Here is a 13,488-nt window from a genome sequence, read left to right on the forward strand (position 1 = left end):
GTACCTTTGATTAAAGGGTGTGTATGAGAGGAGAGGTTGCACATGGTCCTATATTTTTGTAGTCCACATCAGCAAATAGCATTTACAAAGGCATAAATAACCAAGACCAATGAATTCTCGACCTGCTCTGGTGTTCAGAAGTGAAAATAGCAGCATATATATATATATATATATATGTGTATATATATATATATATATATATATATATATATACATCTTATCATTTTGCTTTAGAACTGCAATATAATATGCAATTTAGAATTAATAAAGCTATAAGATCATGTATAGGTGATCGGTGTGAATAGCTATTCTTTACACATTAAATACTATAAGTAAAATATGAAATTACAAGTATTACCTCTCTTGACATCACTGTATATCACACACTGCTGACACAGGATTTTGGGGGCCGACACCTAAACAGGTTTTTAGGGAATAAAAACAGAAAGGTTACATGTTGGCTAAAAATCAATGAAGAAACCACCCTCTGCCCGTCTGTGGTGCTGCTCTACCACTTGTGACGCAGACAGCGCTTATTAAAAGGAATGAAGTCAAAGAAAAATAGTGCTTGTTCTCAACGCGGAAATGCAGATCCGATATTATTGATGGTTTTCTACTTTTACAATTATCTTCCCCGGCGTGTTTTACATCTCCTGACTTTGTAAAGTTCATGCATATTTTGAGCTGTCGTAAGAAGGAGGCCTGTAATATATTAGAGCCGTGTGGAGCCTCGATTGCAGGCAGTGAGGCTGACTGGTTAGTACAACAAGTAATAGAACAATAAAAAACAATGAGAGTCTTTACTCTGAATTTACAGAACTGTATAGTTTGTGTGTGTGTGTGTGTGTGTGTGTGTGTGTGTGTGTGTGTGTGTGTGTGTGTGTGTGTGTGTGTGTGTCTGTGTGTGTGTGTGTGACCGCGTCTGACTAAACTACTCACACATAAGAAGAAAAATTGCTTTCTTAAATTTCTAAAATGTGCTTATGGTAGTTAAATAATAAAAATAGAATGAGGTAGAAAAACAAATGACTTTTAAAAACTGATATATTAAGACAGGGAAATGCTTTCTGTCTCGAGGGCTACAGCATTTTCTGTTTGTGTGCCGTAACGCAAGTTGTTAACGGCAGAGCAGTCGAGCTGCCTTCAGTGAGAGGAACCGTTTGTGATCGTCTCCGGCTGAAATGGCAAGTATTTCCTCTGTGGAAAGTGGGAAAAGGGGACTACAGAGAACCTTCTTCAGCAGAACAGACATTGACTTTTATTGTAGGACACATATCAGACGCTTTTTCTCTGTCGTCATACCGACTACCTCCATCTACACAAGCACCCTTCTTATTCAGATAAAATAAACACCCTTAATCACCCTTTGCATAGTAATAATTTAGCATAGGTTACACAACTCATTGAGAGTGCTCTTGTGTCAGATAAGTGCAGGGATACAGTAAAGTTATTCAAACTAGAAGAAGCAAGTAAGATGAAATTCAAGTAAGAGTGAAGTGAAGGTAATTTCCATCAGTAGAAATGATCTTTATCTTTGGATTCTTTCTGTTTTCACTGTGAAATATTAAAATGAGACATTCAATTCAATCACAGTGTAGTTGCTATAGTGTGGCACATTTTGTACATGAAGACAAAAACAGCTGTCCTCTTTGATTGCTTAAAATGAGAAATTATAAGAAGAAGCCAAAAGTCGTGCTCTGCTTCCCTCAAATGCTTTTATCTTTCTTATATAAAAAGGTTGTTAATTGAAAGTTACATACGCACTCTTGTCTGCACAGATTTTCCAATTTTTTTAATCTCAAACCAAAGTCCAAGTCCAAGGCCAATCAGCATTTAGCGATTCTTTTCACCTTTCTTAATCAACCTTTTTATGAATATTTGTTACTTACTTTTTTATTGGTATTACTATCAGTCCCATTGTTGCCATATCAAATAGGTTCAGGTCATTGTGTGAGGAGACACACAGGATAGAAAACTTAAATTAGGAATAAAAAATGAATAAATCAGTTCATTTTAATTAAATTTAAAAATTTTTGACAGCTACAAAAGGTACAAAAAAGTATTTTCAAGGGCACGTTCCTGCTCAGATTTAAGCCTCTCATGCTCCACTTGTTTTGATGTGCTTTGCAGATTTAGTGCCTGTCACATGTGTCTTAATCTATTAAACGTACCACTTTTCTGGTAAAGGATATGCAGAAGTATCTCGGCCTCTTTGAAAGTGACTATATTTCTGCATGAAAAGCAGCATTCAGATGGAATTTTTTTATGACACAGAGGAGGAAATATTATTATTAAGATAAAGATGTATGCAAATATTCTAATTGTCTAATACTGCATGAACTAGCAGAACGTTAGCTGACATATTTTTTTTTTCATTTGCTTTAAATAAGTATATATCTGATATCCACCTGGAGTCATGACAGCATTATTACACTTTTGATGATTAGGAAAAGTTTCTTGTAACTTGAAGAATAACAGTTAAATAGCATTTAACTGATCATTCAGTAGCCTCAATTAAAGTGCTTGTGTGTTCCTCAATAAATTTACTCTTTTTTAAAAGCATAGTGCTTTATATCACTACTTTACACCTATTTGATAGATTTGGATTAAACTTTTTTCTTTTTTTAGTTTGTTTGTTGGAGCGGACACAACATACAAATACGTTTTCCTGGGGAAGAAAGACACTAGTGTGCAATCTATTGTCATGATACTGATGGCCAACAGTAATCCCACCCAATAAAGGTTAACAATTTACAAGATGCTCTATGTTTGAAAAATACAAGTTAATCTTATAATGACAAATAAAAGCTTTATGGATCTGTGTTTCATGCAATTCAGTTTTGGTGACTTTTAAAAGTTATTTCGGTCATTTCTGTGATAGAAACCCTCCTTTACCATCTCTTTAAATATTTGATAGCACTTCAGTGGAGACAAGACAAGAGTATGCTTGTCTAATCCACAAAGTTGGACTCAATTCTTATGTGTTAGTTGAAGACACCAATAAATATAGCATGTGCCAGCACGCACGCACACAAATGATCACACAAACACGGCACACAGATGTCTCTGTTCATCCAGCTGTGTCCTCACTAAAGAAAATACTCTCGCTGAATTCAAGCGTTTTATTTCTCGATGGTTGAAAAGAAGCCTGGTCTGGCTGACCTAAATACGCAAACACAACTGTTGCTCTGTGTCTCCTCACACAGCGACCTGGACCTATTTGTTCAGTCGCAGTTATTTTTAGGGTAAAAAAAGCCCATTGACCTCCTTTTATTTACTGGAATGTTCATTACCGGTCAGGTATGGCTTCAGTTTGCCTGTGTACAATATATTTATGTTTATGTGTGAGTAAATACTTTTTAGCTACACTACACCATGACTCACAGCAAAACAACTGGGAATGTGCCCAGGATTAATATATAAACACTATGAAGCTCTAGAAGGAGGTGCGTGACATTTCGTCTAATTATTTGCTCTTAGTTGCTCTTCATTACCGTGTCCTGATATCCTCCTTAATAATATTCTAGCACTAAGCTTTAAATACAACTCTTCTCCAATTTCTTATTCTTCTTCCTATCACAAAAAAATGTTGTTTTAGTCACAGAGGGCAGCAGTTCACTGGTATTTTTCCCCATTTACAACCTATAGCTTTGCTTTTAATTCGTTTTTAATAGAAAAAGAGACAAAAGATGAACGGATCAAGCAGAGCTGTGCAATTCTTTTAGATGATGCTAGCGAATCTTGTGCAACTCTGAAAAATTATAAAACTGTAACGATTTATTTTGAAGGATTTTTAAAAAAAAGATTTTCTCCTGTAATTGTCGTTGCCTTGAATACAGCAGTTATGATTTACACTATTATCAAAACATGATCAATTAAAATGAGAAGAAGGATTTTATTTCTTTTATATATTCTTAACCTTCATGAGACTACACTACAACAAATTAAGAAGATGCTGGCTAGAAAATAACTGCAATGGAAAAAGAATAAAACCTGGACACCTCTCAGCTCAGCAGTGTCACCAAAGTTTCAGATGATGAATTAGCTGTTTGCAATGGGGATATGTATGTGGACATTTTCATCTTTTTTTCTTTTCCAGCTTTACCTCGTCTCTATTTTTTGACATTTGGGTATTCTTAGGATTCCTGGTTTTGACATTTCCATGTTTTTTTTTCCTGCAAAGTCAGAGAGCTCATATTAACAGATGGATGGAAAGTGTCTGATTCTACTGTCAGATGCATGAGCAGGCACATCTGGCAGCAATAATCACACTCAAATTCAGCAGTCAGTTAAATAAGGCATCTTTCTCACATTGCAATTTCATTCTTTTTTTTCTTTATTTCATATGCAACCGTCTGTCTGGAAAAGCGAGCTGTTTGTCTACAATAAACCTTGAAATTTGGCAGACTGGATGTGCGATCTTTACACGCCGCTGGCTTGCAGAGAGCACGAGCACGTCTCTGGACAACATGGAGTGACTGTGTTTGTCTTGGGGTCAAGAGTCAGAGTGTTTGTTGTGGTGTAAGTTTGAGGAGACTGTTTAGTCTTGTAGAGAGCAACGTTGGGAGTCTGGCACATAGATCCCATGGTAAAACATGATGGTTTGGCAGAAGCTCAGCACAGTCAGAGACATCAATATGTTAGTCAGAGGTGTGAGCCTGTGAGTGGGTGATGGTTTGTGTGTATTTTTATGTGTGGCTTTTGTGTTCAAATGTGTTTGTTGGTGCATTTGTGTGTTTAAAAAAGTGGCCTGAGACATAACTGTGTCATATGGTTTGGGGATTCACAGACAGCCGTTATATTACTGAATATATAATAATAAAAGAAAGAATTTTATTCAGCTGAATAGTTATTTGCGCATGTTCTGATGTAGCAGTGCCTTCATATTTATTGTGATGTAATGAAACATCATATGATAATCAGATGAAATCTTGAAGCTTGGGATGCGATTCCAGTGAATGAAAACATCACGTAAGCGATTAACAGACACCTCATACAGAAGTAAGAGAGTTCTGGTTCATCAACACATCATCCCAATCATCTAAACATAGTGAGAAAACAGTTAATGGCTTTCTGTTTTGGCTGGACCCCTCGGCAGGTGTCAGGAATAATCCTGATGGATGGAAAACGGAAACATCTGAGATGATTATCGGTGCCAGAAGTGTTGGAGGAACGCAAGGCGTTGCGTGTGGAATGCACAACCCATAATCCACATGAATCATGGAGCTGTAATCGCAGTTGTTGCTGTTACACAATAAGCTGTACTTGACTGTAAAGAATGCCAGGGAATAGGAAGGAATCTGTGTTAAGCGTGTAAGTTTGAAGACATGACAAGATTATAAAGTACCTATCAGTGTTGCCAGACTGAATCGCCAGAGATTCTTGGTGAAGGGTGAAAAGGGAAAAATAAACTTTAAAGAAAGGTGGAGAAAAGTGGTGATAACAACAGAAATGCTGTGAGGAATGAGATAAAGAGAGGAAAAAAAGTCAGGGATCTGATGAGAAAAGAGGGGAGGAGAATAAGAATTAGGAAGCTGGTGAGAAAGGAGCAGGATGCAACAAGAGAGTTGGAAAAAGAGAAGAGGGGATAAAAGGAGGGTGGAGCTGATGGTAGGAGGAGGTGTGATAAAGTAAGAGAAGAAGACTGAAAAAAAAAAGGTGGGAAAAGAAAACAATGAAAAGAAACAAGAGGAAAATGATGAGTGGCGAGAATACACCATAGGGAGGATCAGGACTTGGAAGCGGAGTAACTGATGGGAAGGTCTTTTGGGGGAAACCCGAAAAAATAGAAAAAATGGACAGAATGAAAGCATGAAGAAAAGAGACAAGAAGAGGAGAATGTTGCCTTTGATACAGGGGTGCTGAGGGGTAATTTCTGTGTGTGTGTGTGTGTGTGTGTGTGTGTTGGGGGGCAGTCTGTGGTACAATAGGGGCCTGACAGGACTACAATGAAGACTCTGTTAGTATGCAGGTAGTGTTGGGGCCACCCTGCAATATCCCTACATGGCCCCAGGGCAAGACCTTACACACACACACACACACACACACACACACACACACACACACACAAGAGCAAGAACTTCTAAACAAGATATAAACAAGATATACTTCAGTGTGGTTGTGCTTTAGTTTACGCTTCACTCTAGTTACTTCCTGTTACTTCCTAGAGTGAAGTCAAATTTGCCTGTTTTTCCCTAATTAAATCTTCAAGAAGTCTGTCTCTCCCATAGAACAAATTCTTGGAGATGGTTTAAACACTCTTTGTGCTTGTGGCAACTCCCTACAAATAGAGCCCAACCAACTAAAGACAAATTGTATGTACCCATCCTTTTTTCTATTAATGTCACCCCAAAGATGTTATTAATGGGATTTCTGAGAGGGATTGTTTTGTGTTGCTCCTTGAGAAACTCTTGCTAGTTTTTGAGGTACTGTGAAAGACTGGGAACGGCATGAGAGCTTGGTGTCATGAGCAGTAGGTTAAAAGTAGAGTTGAAAGTCAGACAAACTTTGAAGTGGAGGATAGGGTGTTCCAAAGTTTGGAATAAGGTTTAAAATATGCCAGCAGTTATAAAGAAACTTATACTTATGTAAAAAAAAGAAAAAGAAGAAGAAGCAGTTATAGCATCCAATAAACTGGTTAACAGACAGTAGGTCAGTTGATCAATGTGATTTTTTTTTACATAACTTATCAGGATTTTGAAAATAAAGCACATGAGGAAATGCCAGTGAAAAATTAAAAGTGGATTTTGTTTGCTTCATTCATGTGGTTCTAAGATAAAAGTTCAAATCATCAGTTTCTTTTGTTTAAAAAAAGATCTGAGGAATGTGGAACACAAAAAGCATTCTCATTGGAGTATGCCCAAAAAACCTCCCATGAGTATCAAACTCATAAACCCGACAAAGGGCTGTAACAGCTACTTATTTTAAAAAGGTTAAGTCAAAGTAATTTAATTGTTCTCAGGAGCAGATGCTAAGTGGTGGCATGCAGTGACAAGATAGAAGATAATAAGTAGTAAGATATAACTGCAAGCCTGCTAATTTGCAGGAGTTTTAGGAATGAGAGTTTGTAAAGGGCTTGTGTTAGCCAAACAACGGCTGAGTGATTGAGGGTAGGCTATGCTTAGGTTTGGACATTTTGTATAAATGAAAAATGTTCAAGGTGCTTTCAGCCAGAGAAGAAAACTTATTTTCAGTCATGGCTCTTTGGTTAGAACTACATGAAACATTGTCATGACCTTCATGAGTTGTTTTGTACTCGTTAAATTTCCTCCCAGACTTTTTTATATTAACTGATCACTTGAGATTTTGTATAAATTTTTCTGCCTCAGCTGAGCAGGATCTGAACACCTCTTATGAACATCCAGCCAGTTTGCAGTGTTATCAACTTTGAATTGCTACTCTTGCTAATTTCATGCCCAGGTACACCAGAGTCGCTGGAAGAGAAGGAGCGCCAGCTTTCCACCATGATCGGTCAGTTGATCAGCCTGAGGGAGCAGCTTCTTGCCGCCCATGATGAGCAAAAAAAGATGGCCGCCTCGCAGCTGGAGAAGCAGAGACAACAGATGGAGCTGGCCAGGCAGCAGCAGGAGCAGGTAGGAAGGGTCCGTGGATGTGTTTGGGGCTGTACAATGAGAGTTGGGTAAAAAGAAAGAAGAAAAAGACATTAATATTAATAGTGTACATGTGTTGGTCTATGTGCAGGATAATGAATAGGGTTTGGTGATATGAATCGCACATAGTTCATTCCTGTGTGTTTATGCAGGGGTGCATCTAGAAGGGGGGTGGGGGTGGAGTTTCACCAGGGCCCCAGAACACTTACTCAAGTATTCTAATGTACTTAAGTATTTCCACATACTTAATGCACTTTGTAGTAAGCAATATATAATTAATTAAAATGATCCACAGCTGGAACATTAAAGAGATGTGTCTCTTTAATGTCCCCCCCCCCACCCCATTTTTAAAAAAAAGAAATTGGATACAGCCCTGGTTGTGCATACATCATATTTAGAAGCAAACTAATGACTAAATGAAAAATATCAATCAATAAATAAAGACATACATAAATAAATACAAAATTGAGTATATGATTGGCAGGGCTTTAAACTGTCAACAGTTCATTTTTAATATTCTGTAATTCCTTTTTGTTGATTCCTTTCAGGTATTATATTATTTTGTTCATTCAACTAAATACTGAAATTTGAGGTTATCATTATTAAAAATAACAGAAAATTAGTCCAACAGGGCGAACAGCACATATAACTAAATACAAATGTTAAACATTACCAGGTTACATTAACCTATAGCAACTATTGGATACACTTCAAATTACAGAGGTTAGAAAGCCAACAGGACTTAACACAAAGCATTGTCTTCTTGTGAATGGCTTCCTCTTAAACTGTTTGATCTATTGAATGTGAAGGTCCTAAACCTATGAAAGTGTACAATATCCGACACAAAACCCCCTGATATTTAATAATTTTCCAGTAACAAGTTAGTAATTTTTTGCTGTAATTCCTCGAATTCCAAAGCTTTTCTTTTTTCCAAAGTCGCATTGTAAAAATGTTATCATAACTGACATAATGGCCACAAAGGAGACCCAACTTGTAAAGGAAAAACAAAATGTCCCTAACAAAACGCGTGTAGGTGTATCTGTATGTCTTTTGACTGCACCTTCAAAAGTTGTAACAAAAGCGTCTCTTAGGGTGCCAGACGGCAATTTAAAAAAAAAAAAACGAAAACATTGTGTGACAGAGAAAGAAAGCGAGAGCCTACGAAGAGAAGTGTTTAGGTGAGCTGCTCTTTGTTTTTACTGTTTGCCGACACGTTACTGTAGGTTGGCATATGACAGGCTCTGTTTGGACAAGTCCACACCTCCCATCACAACACATTCCACCTTTCACAGCTTTACAAAGGAAACAGGCAAAGTGGAGAGTGCGAAGAGAAAGACAGATTCCAATATCAGCCAGTCATTTGGCTGTTGAGACTTGATAGGATAATGCCCTACAGACAAACCCGAGAAATCTGCCTTTAATGAAATATGACATGTGTGCAAATGGGGCGCCGCCTCCCATTCAGCAGCCTGTAATTACATTTCGGAATAAATATACTAAACGACTTCTCAAGGAAAAAAAAAAGAGGGGCAGCTGTTTTACTTTTCTGGTTCAGAATGGGCGGGATCACGTCGAGGACGTACTGTCCCTTTTAGGACTTTAACCTCTCACGAGTGGCCGCTCCCAGATGTCAATCACTAGATGATGCTTGGCCTTTTAACATCTGACATTGAATGTTTTTCATTAGAGAATTTTACATCAAAACAACAACAGAGAAAATTATCACCCCTCCTGTTTATGTGTGTGTGTGTGTGGGAGGGGGGAGGCTTCCACAGGCACATTGGGTGTTGTTGGCTGATGTAGTAAACATGCCAATCTCACAGATTCAGTGTCAGTTAAGAGAATTGTTCATAAACCTTCTGCACTGCTAATTGCTTGGATTGGATGCACCATCCATCACACCAGCCGAGGCTTTTTAGAGATAATAATCTGAGGTCAAACTGACACATAACTCAGAGTCTCTCTACCTGTTTTTGATTTACTGTACTGCATTTGAGACATGATTGACCTCACTGAGAGTTTTCAAGAGCAAATCACTTTGTCTGCCACCTGTCGAGGACAGATACATCCTCATCATCATCTTGAGTACCAGATGACAATTTTGCCTTTTAGTATTGTAAGGCACTTACCTTAAAATGTAAAATGGCACGAGAAGACGGTGTAAATCAACATGATATAACATAAAAGGGAAGAGATTTGGATTCATTTTTCATCATCATCATCTTGAACCCTTGTATTTTTTATTTTTTACTTCCATGACTTCTAAGAGCAACATACCATTTCTGACAAGCCATTTATGGACATTTTCCTGTATTGCTTTTCTTTCATTTCCAATTAAAACACACACACACACACACACACACACACACACACACACACACACACACACACACACACACACACTGTATGCATACTGTTTGTTCTTTAATATTTTAGAAACATGAACACGGTACAGAAATACAGATTATCCTTCTTCTCTTATCATCATTTTCACTCTTCCGCTCTGTGTGTGTGTGTGTGTGTGTGTGTGTGTGTGTGTGTGTGTGTGTGTGTGTGTGTGTGTGTGTGTGTGTGTGCAGATTGCCAGACAGCAGCAGCAGCTGTTGCAGCAGCAGCACAAGATAAACATTCTTCAGCAACAGATCCAGGTTAGTAGCCAAACACACTTTAAACATCTACGTATATACAACCAGACACACACACTTCCTTTTTTCAGTCTTGACCTTTCTTTGCATTTACTCCTCCTGCCCTCTGCAGACTCCTCTTGTTTTGTTTCTTTTTGTTTCTTGTCCATCTCTGTGAGGATGCCAAGAACTTCTTATCTTTTGTCCTTTGTGCAGATGATCTAATTATTGTCTATCCAAGCAGTTCCGTGATCATCTTATCATGTGGAATTGGAAAGCGGAAATAATACAAGAGGTCATGGCCTTTACTTTTGTGCTCTGCCTGCTGTTAAGAAAGCAGCACCAAAAGCCTTCAGACACACACATAAAACACACAGTGGTGACTCAGTGATTGCCCTGGTTATAGCTGGATCATTCACTGTTGCATTGATTACTCAGCAATTGATACCCAAAGGTGCTCAAGGCTTATCCTCTTCCTCTTTTCTCTTTCTCTGCAGCATTTCCTGATAACTGTAACGTTTTTTAACCATTAAGCACATAAATGGATAAACATCTGTGGAGCGTGTACAGAAACCTGCAGGGAGATGTGTGAACTCACTTTTCTGGCTTCTGCTTCTTGTTCAGTTTTTCAGTGTTCTCCTTCTCCTCTTATTCCTACATCTGTTTCAGTGAGCCATCTGATGCACTGAGATTTGTGAAGTGTTCACTGTTTACCTACATACCCACCAAGAAATTACCACCAGCTGTGCACCAAATGCTGATCAATTTGCTCAGCATGGCTGACTGTCACATGGGAATTTAACAGGTTTATTTTTTTTAAGTGGTTGGCTCACAATCTGAATCCTCTGCCATCCGTCCATCCCGTGCTACTTTTGACCCCCTGTTGGTCCCAAGCTTTGGATCTCCCTACTCTCCTGAGGTGTGATATAGTTAATGAGGGTTTACTTTCCCCCCTGGTCGTCTTCCTCTTCATCTTTTTATTATGAGGCCTCACCCTTGGATCTTAATAAAGCTCGGATTGGACTTCATTAGCCTTCTTAGCCCCAAGGGAGAGTGAGACCATAAAAAACAGCTCCTACTCTGATCCTGTTCCACACTGTGAAGCATGGATACTGTGTCATGTTTTTTTTTTTTTTTAGAATGAAGAGATATGCAGAAGATGGCTCTTGAGAGCAGAGTGTTATCATGTGGAGCTTTGCAACCATCTGTTGTAAAGGGCATAATGTGTATTTCACTTTTATTTTCTTTGTTGAATTGAATTTGAAAAGGCCAGAATTACTGCAATCTGCTTTTTCATAAATATACAAAAATGAATGCAACAAAAAAAACATTTGTTTTCACTGAAAAAATTGTGCTGCATCTTATTGTTATTTAAGTTATTTTTAAGGCAATAGCATTTGTCAGCAAACAAACCAAGCGCAGAAAGCAGCACATGGTGCATCTACTGTACAGAGAGTTAGAATTATTATGGCTAAGCTCCAGGGTTTAGTCACTGGGGTACGGGCTGTTTACGCTGTGTCGGATGTGTGTTGGCCTTAAACACACAGGCGGCGGTGCACTGGTCTGTTTCCACTTATCAAATCCAGACCTGAGCTCCTCTCAGGCCAATACTCTGAGGAGCTGACCAAATGCTACTGTTTCAGCTGAAAGAATAGGGCTCAGTGTGGTAAAACCTCTTTTTAGAAGTGCCAGTTGTTGTTCATATCTTAATTTGAAACACTAGATGCCGTCCAGATGGAAAAAATAAGGAACCTAAACAAAGTTTCTGCTAGAAAAGTGCAAAAGTTGAAACTGCATGGGGTTTACTTTCAAACAGCTCATGCTATCTATTGCTTCATCCAACCAACCATCAGTCATTAATTAGCATTTATTTTTTGGACGCCTAATAGATTCTGAAAGTTTTATAGATCAGCGCTGACTTGTGAAAAACTGTGACTTATGTGTATCTGGTTTCTGAATGGAAGACAATGAAAAGTCAGTGGGAGCTGTTTTCCACTGCTTTTTTTCCCTCTTCCATTTCTGCAACTTGTTGTTGCTTCTCTGGATTCTGTTTCAGGATGGTGTCAGTGTGTTTGTCAGCTAGTGTGGTGGGGGAGCATAGTTCAAAGTGACCCAGGTTTCCTGTCATGTGGTTTTAAATGGTGTGGAGGGCCAGCGGGGGATGTCCACGGGTTAAAGAAACGTTTCCGAAGGCCCCATTCTGATATGGTTGCACACGCCGAGTCATATACACAAGTATGAAGAAATATGTTACACAGCAGATGTTATTAGATCAAATGCCTGCACGTGCATAACAACTCACACATGGTACTTATGCAATAACAATATTATAGCCATTTGATATCAAATTATCTACATTAGGACATACACAGTCAAACATAGATACATGTGCACATACACACATGTGCAAAAACTCACACACGCACACACACTCACATGTGCGCGTGCTCACACCAACACACAAACACAGACACACAAACAGTGGTGGCGGGCTCTTTGTGTGCCGTGGGCAGAGTGGCCCAGCCCAGCCTGGTGGCTGACAGGCATGTGTCTTTGTTAAGTCGGTTCCTATAATGGCTCTCATATGTGGCCCATTTCCTTCAGGCCCACAAAGGCACAGGCCCTAACCGCACCGCCTGGGCCCTAGCTAACGGGCTAATTAATGACTGCAAAGCCGCACTCCTCCTCCTCCTCCCTCTCTCTCTGTTCTTCATTTATAACTCTTGTCTCCTCCTTCGCCTCCCCTCCTCCTCCTTTTCTTTCTTTGAGATCTTGTCTCCGAGTGTTGCTTTCTTATTGTTTTTGCTTCATATTTTCAACTCTGTTCTATCCTGTGCCGTGATTTCTGTGTGCTGCCCTCTGCTGAAATGTGGCTTCTATTTACACAGTGATGAACTACAAGCTACGATATGGTTTTGATCGCCGTTCATAATTTAGGATTTTGACACAGTACTGGCAGTCTGTGACAGCTAAATAAGTTTCAGATGTAATTATTTATGCATCACAATAGATTTGATCTTCCCCTCTCTACATTCATCACTGCTGCTCTTAATCACCTAAAGCTTTTCCCTTGTCGATAAAGTGCTGATGTAAGGTGAGATCGCAAATAGCCGGGGTGTTAAACCTGCCTTAACACAAACAGGCACAAACACAATAATCCACACACTCACACACATGCATAAGAACTAATGGAGCAAGGAAATGGCTTAGATAGACAGGCAGCTCCTACATCAGCAAATACAGCTTCAGACACA

General features: G+C 38.9%; 1 protein-coding gene across 7 annotated transcripts in view; it reads left to right on the forward strand.

Moving 5' to 3' along the window:
• LOC146628289 (transcription factor SOX-6-like) overlaps window positions 1-13,488 on the forward strand; it is a 107,420-nt gene that overhangs the window by 54,698 nt on the left and 39,234 nt on the right. For all 7 annotated transcript variants that reach the window (XM_085359453.1, XM_085359456.1, XM_085359457.1 and 4 more), the window contains 2 exons: window positions 7,420-7,592; window positions 10,190-10,258. In XM_085359453.1, the coding sequence (XP_085215579.1) occupies window positions 7,420-7,592; window positions 10,190-10,258 (242 nt within the window). The remainder of the gene's footprint in view (window positions 1-7,419; window positions 7,593-10,189; window positions 10,259-13,488) is intronic.

The sequence above is a fragment of the Diplotaxodon limnothrissa genome, linkage group LG7, assembly GCF_057381915.1.
Source record: "Diplotaxodon limnothrissa isolate DT_005_m linkage group LG7, D_limnothrissa_male_GT1.1, whole genome shotgun sequence".
In the NCBI taxonomy this organism is placed as follows: Eukaryota; Metazoa; Chordata; class Actinopteri; order Cichliformes; family Cichlidae; genus Diplotaxodon; species Diplotaxodon limnothrissa.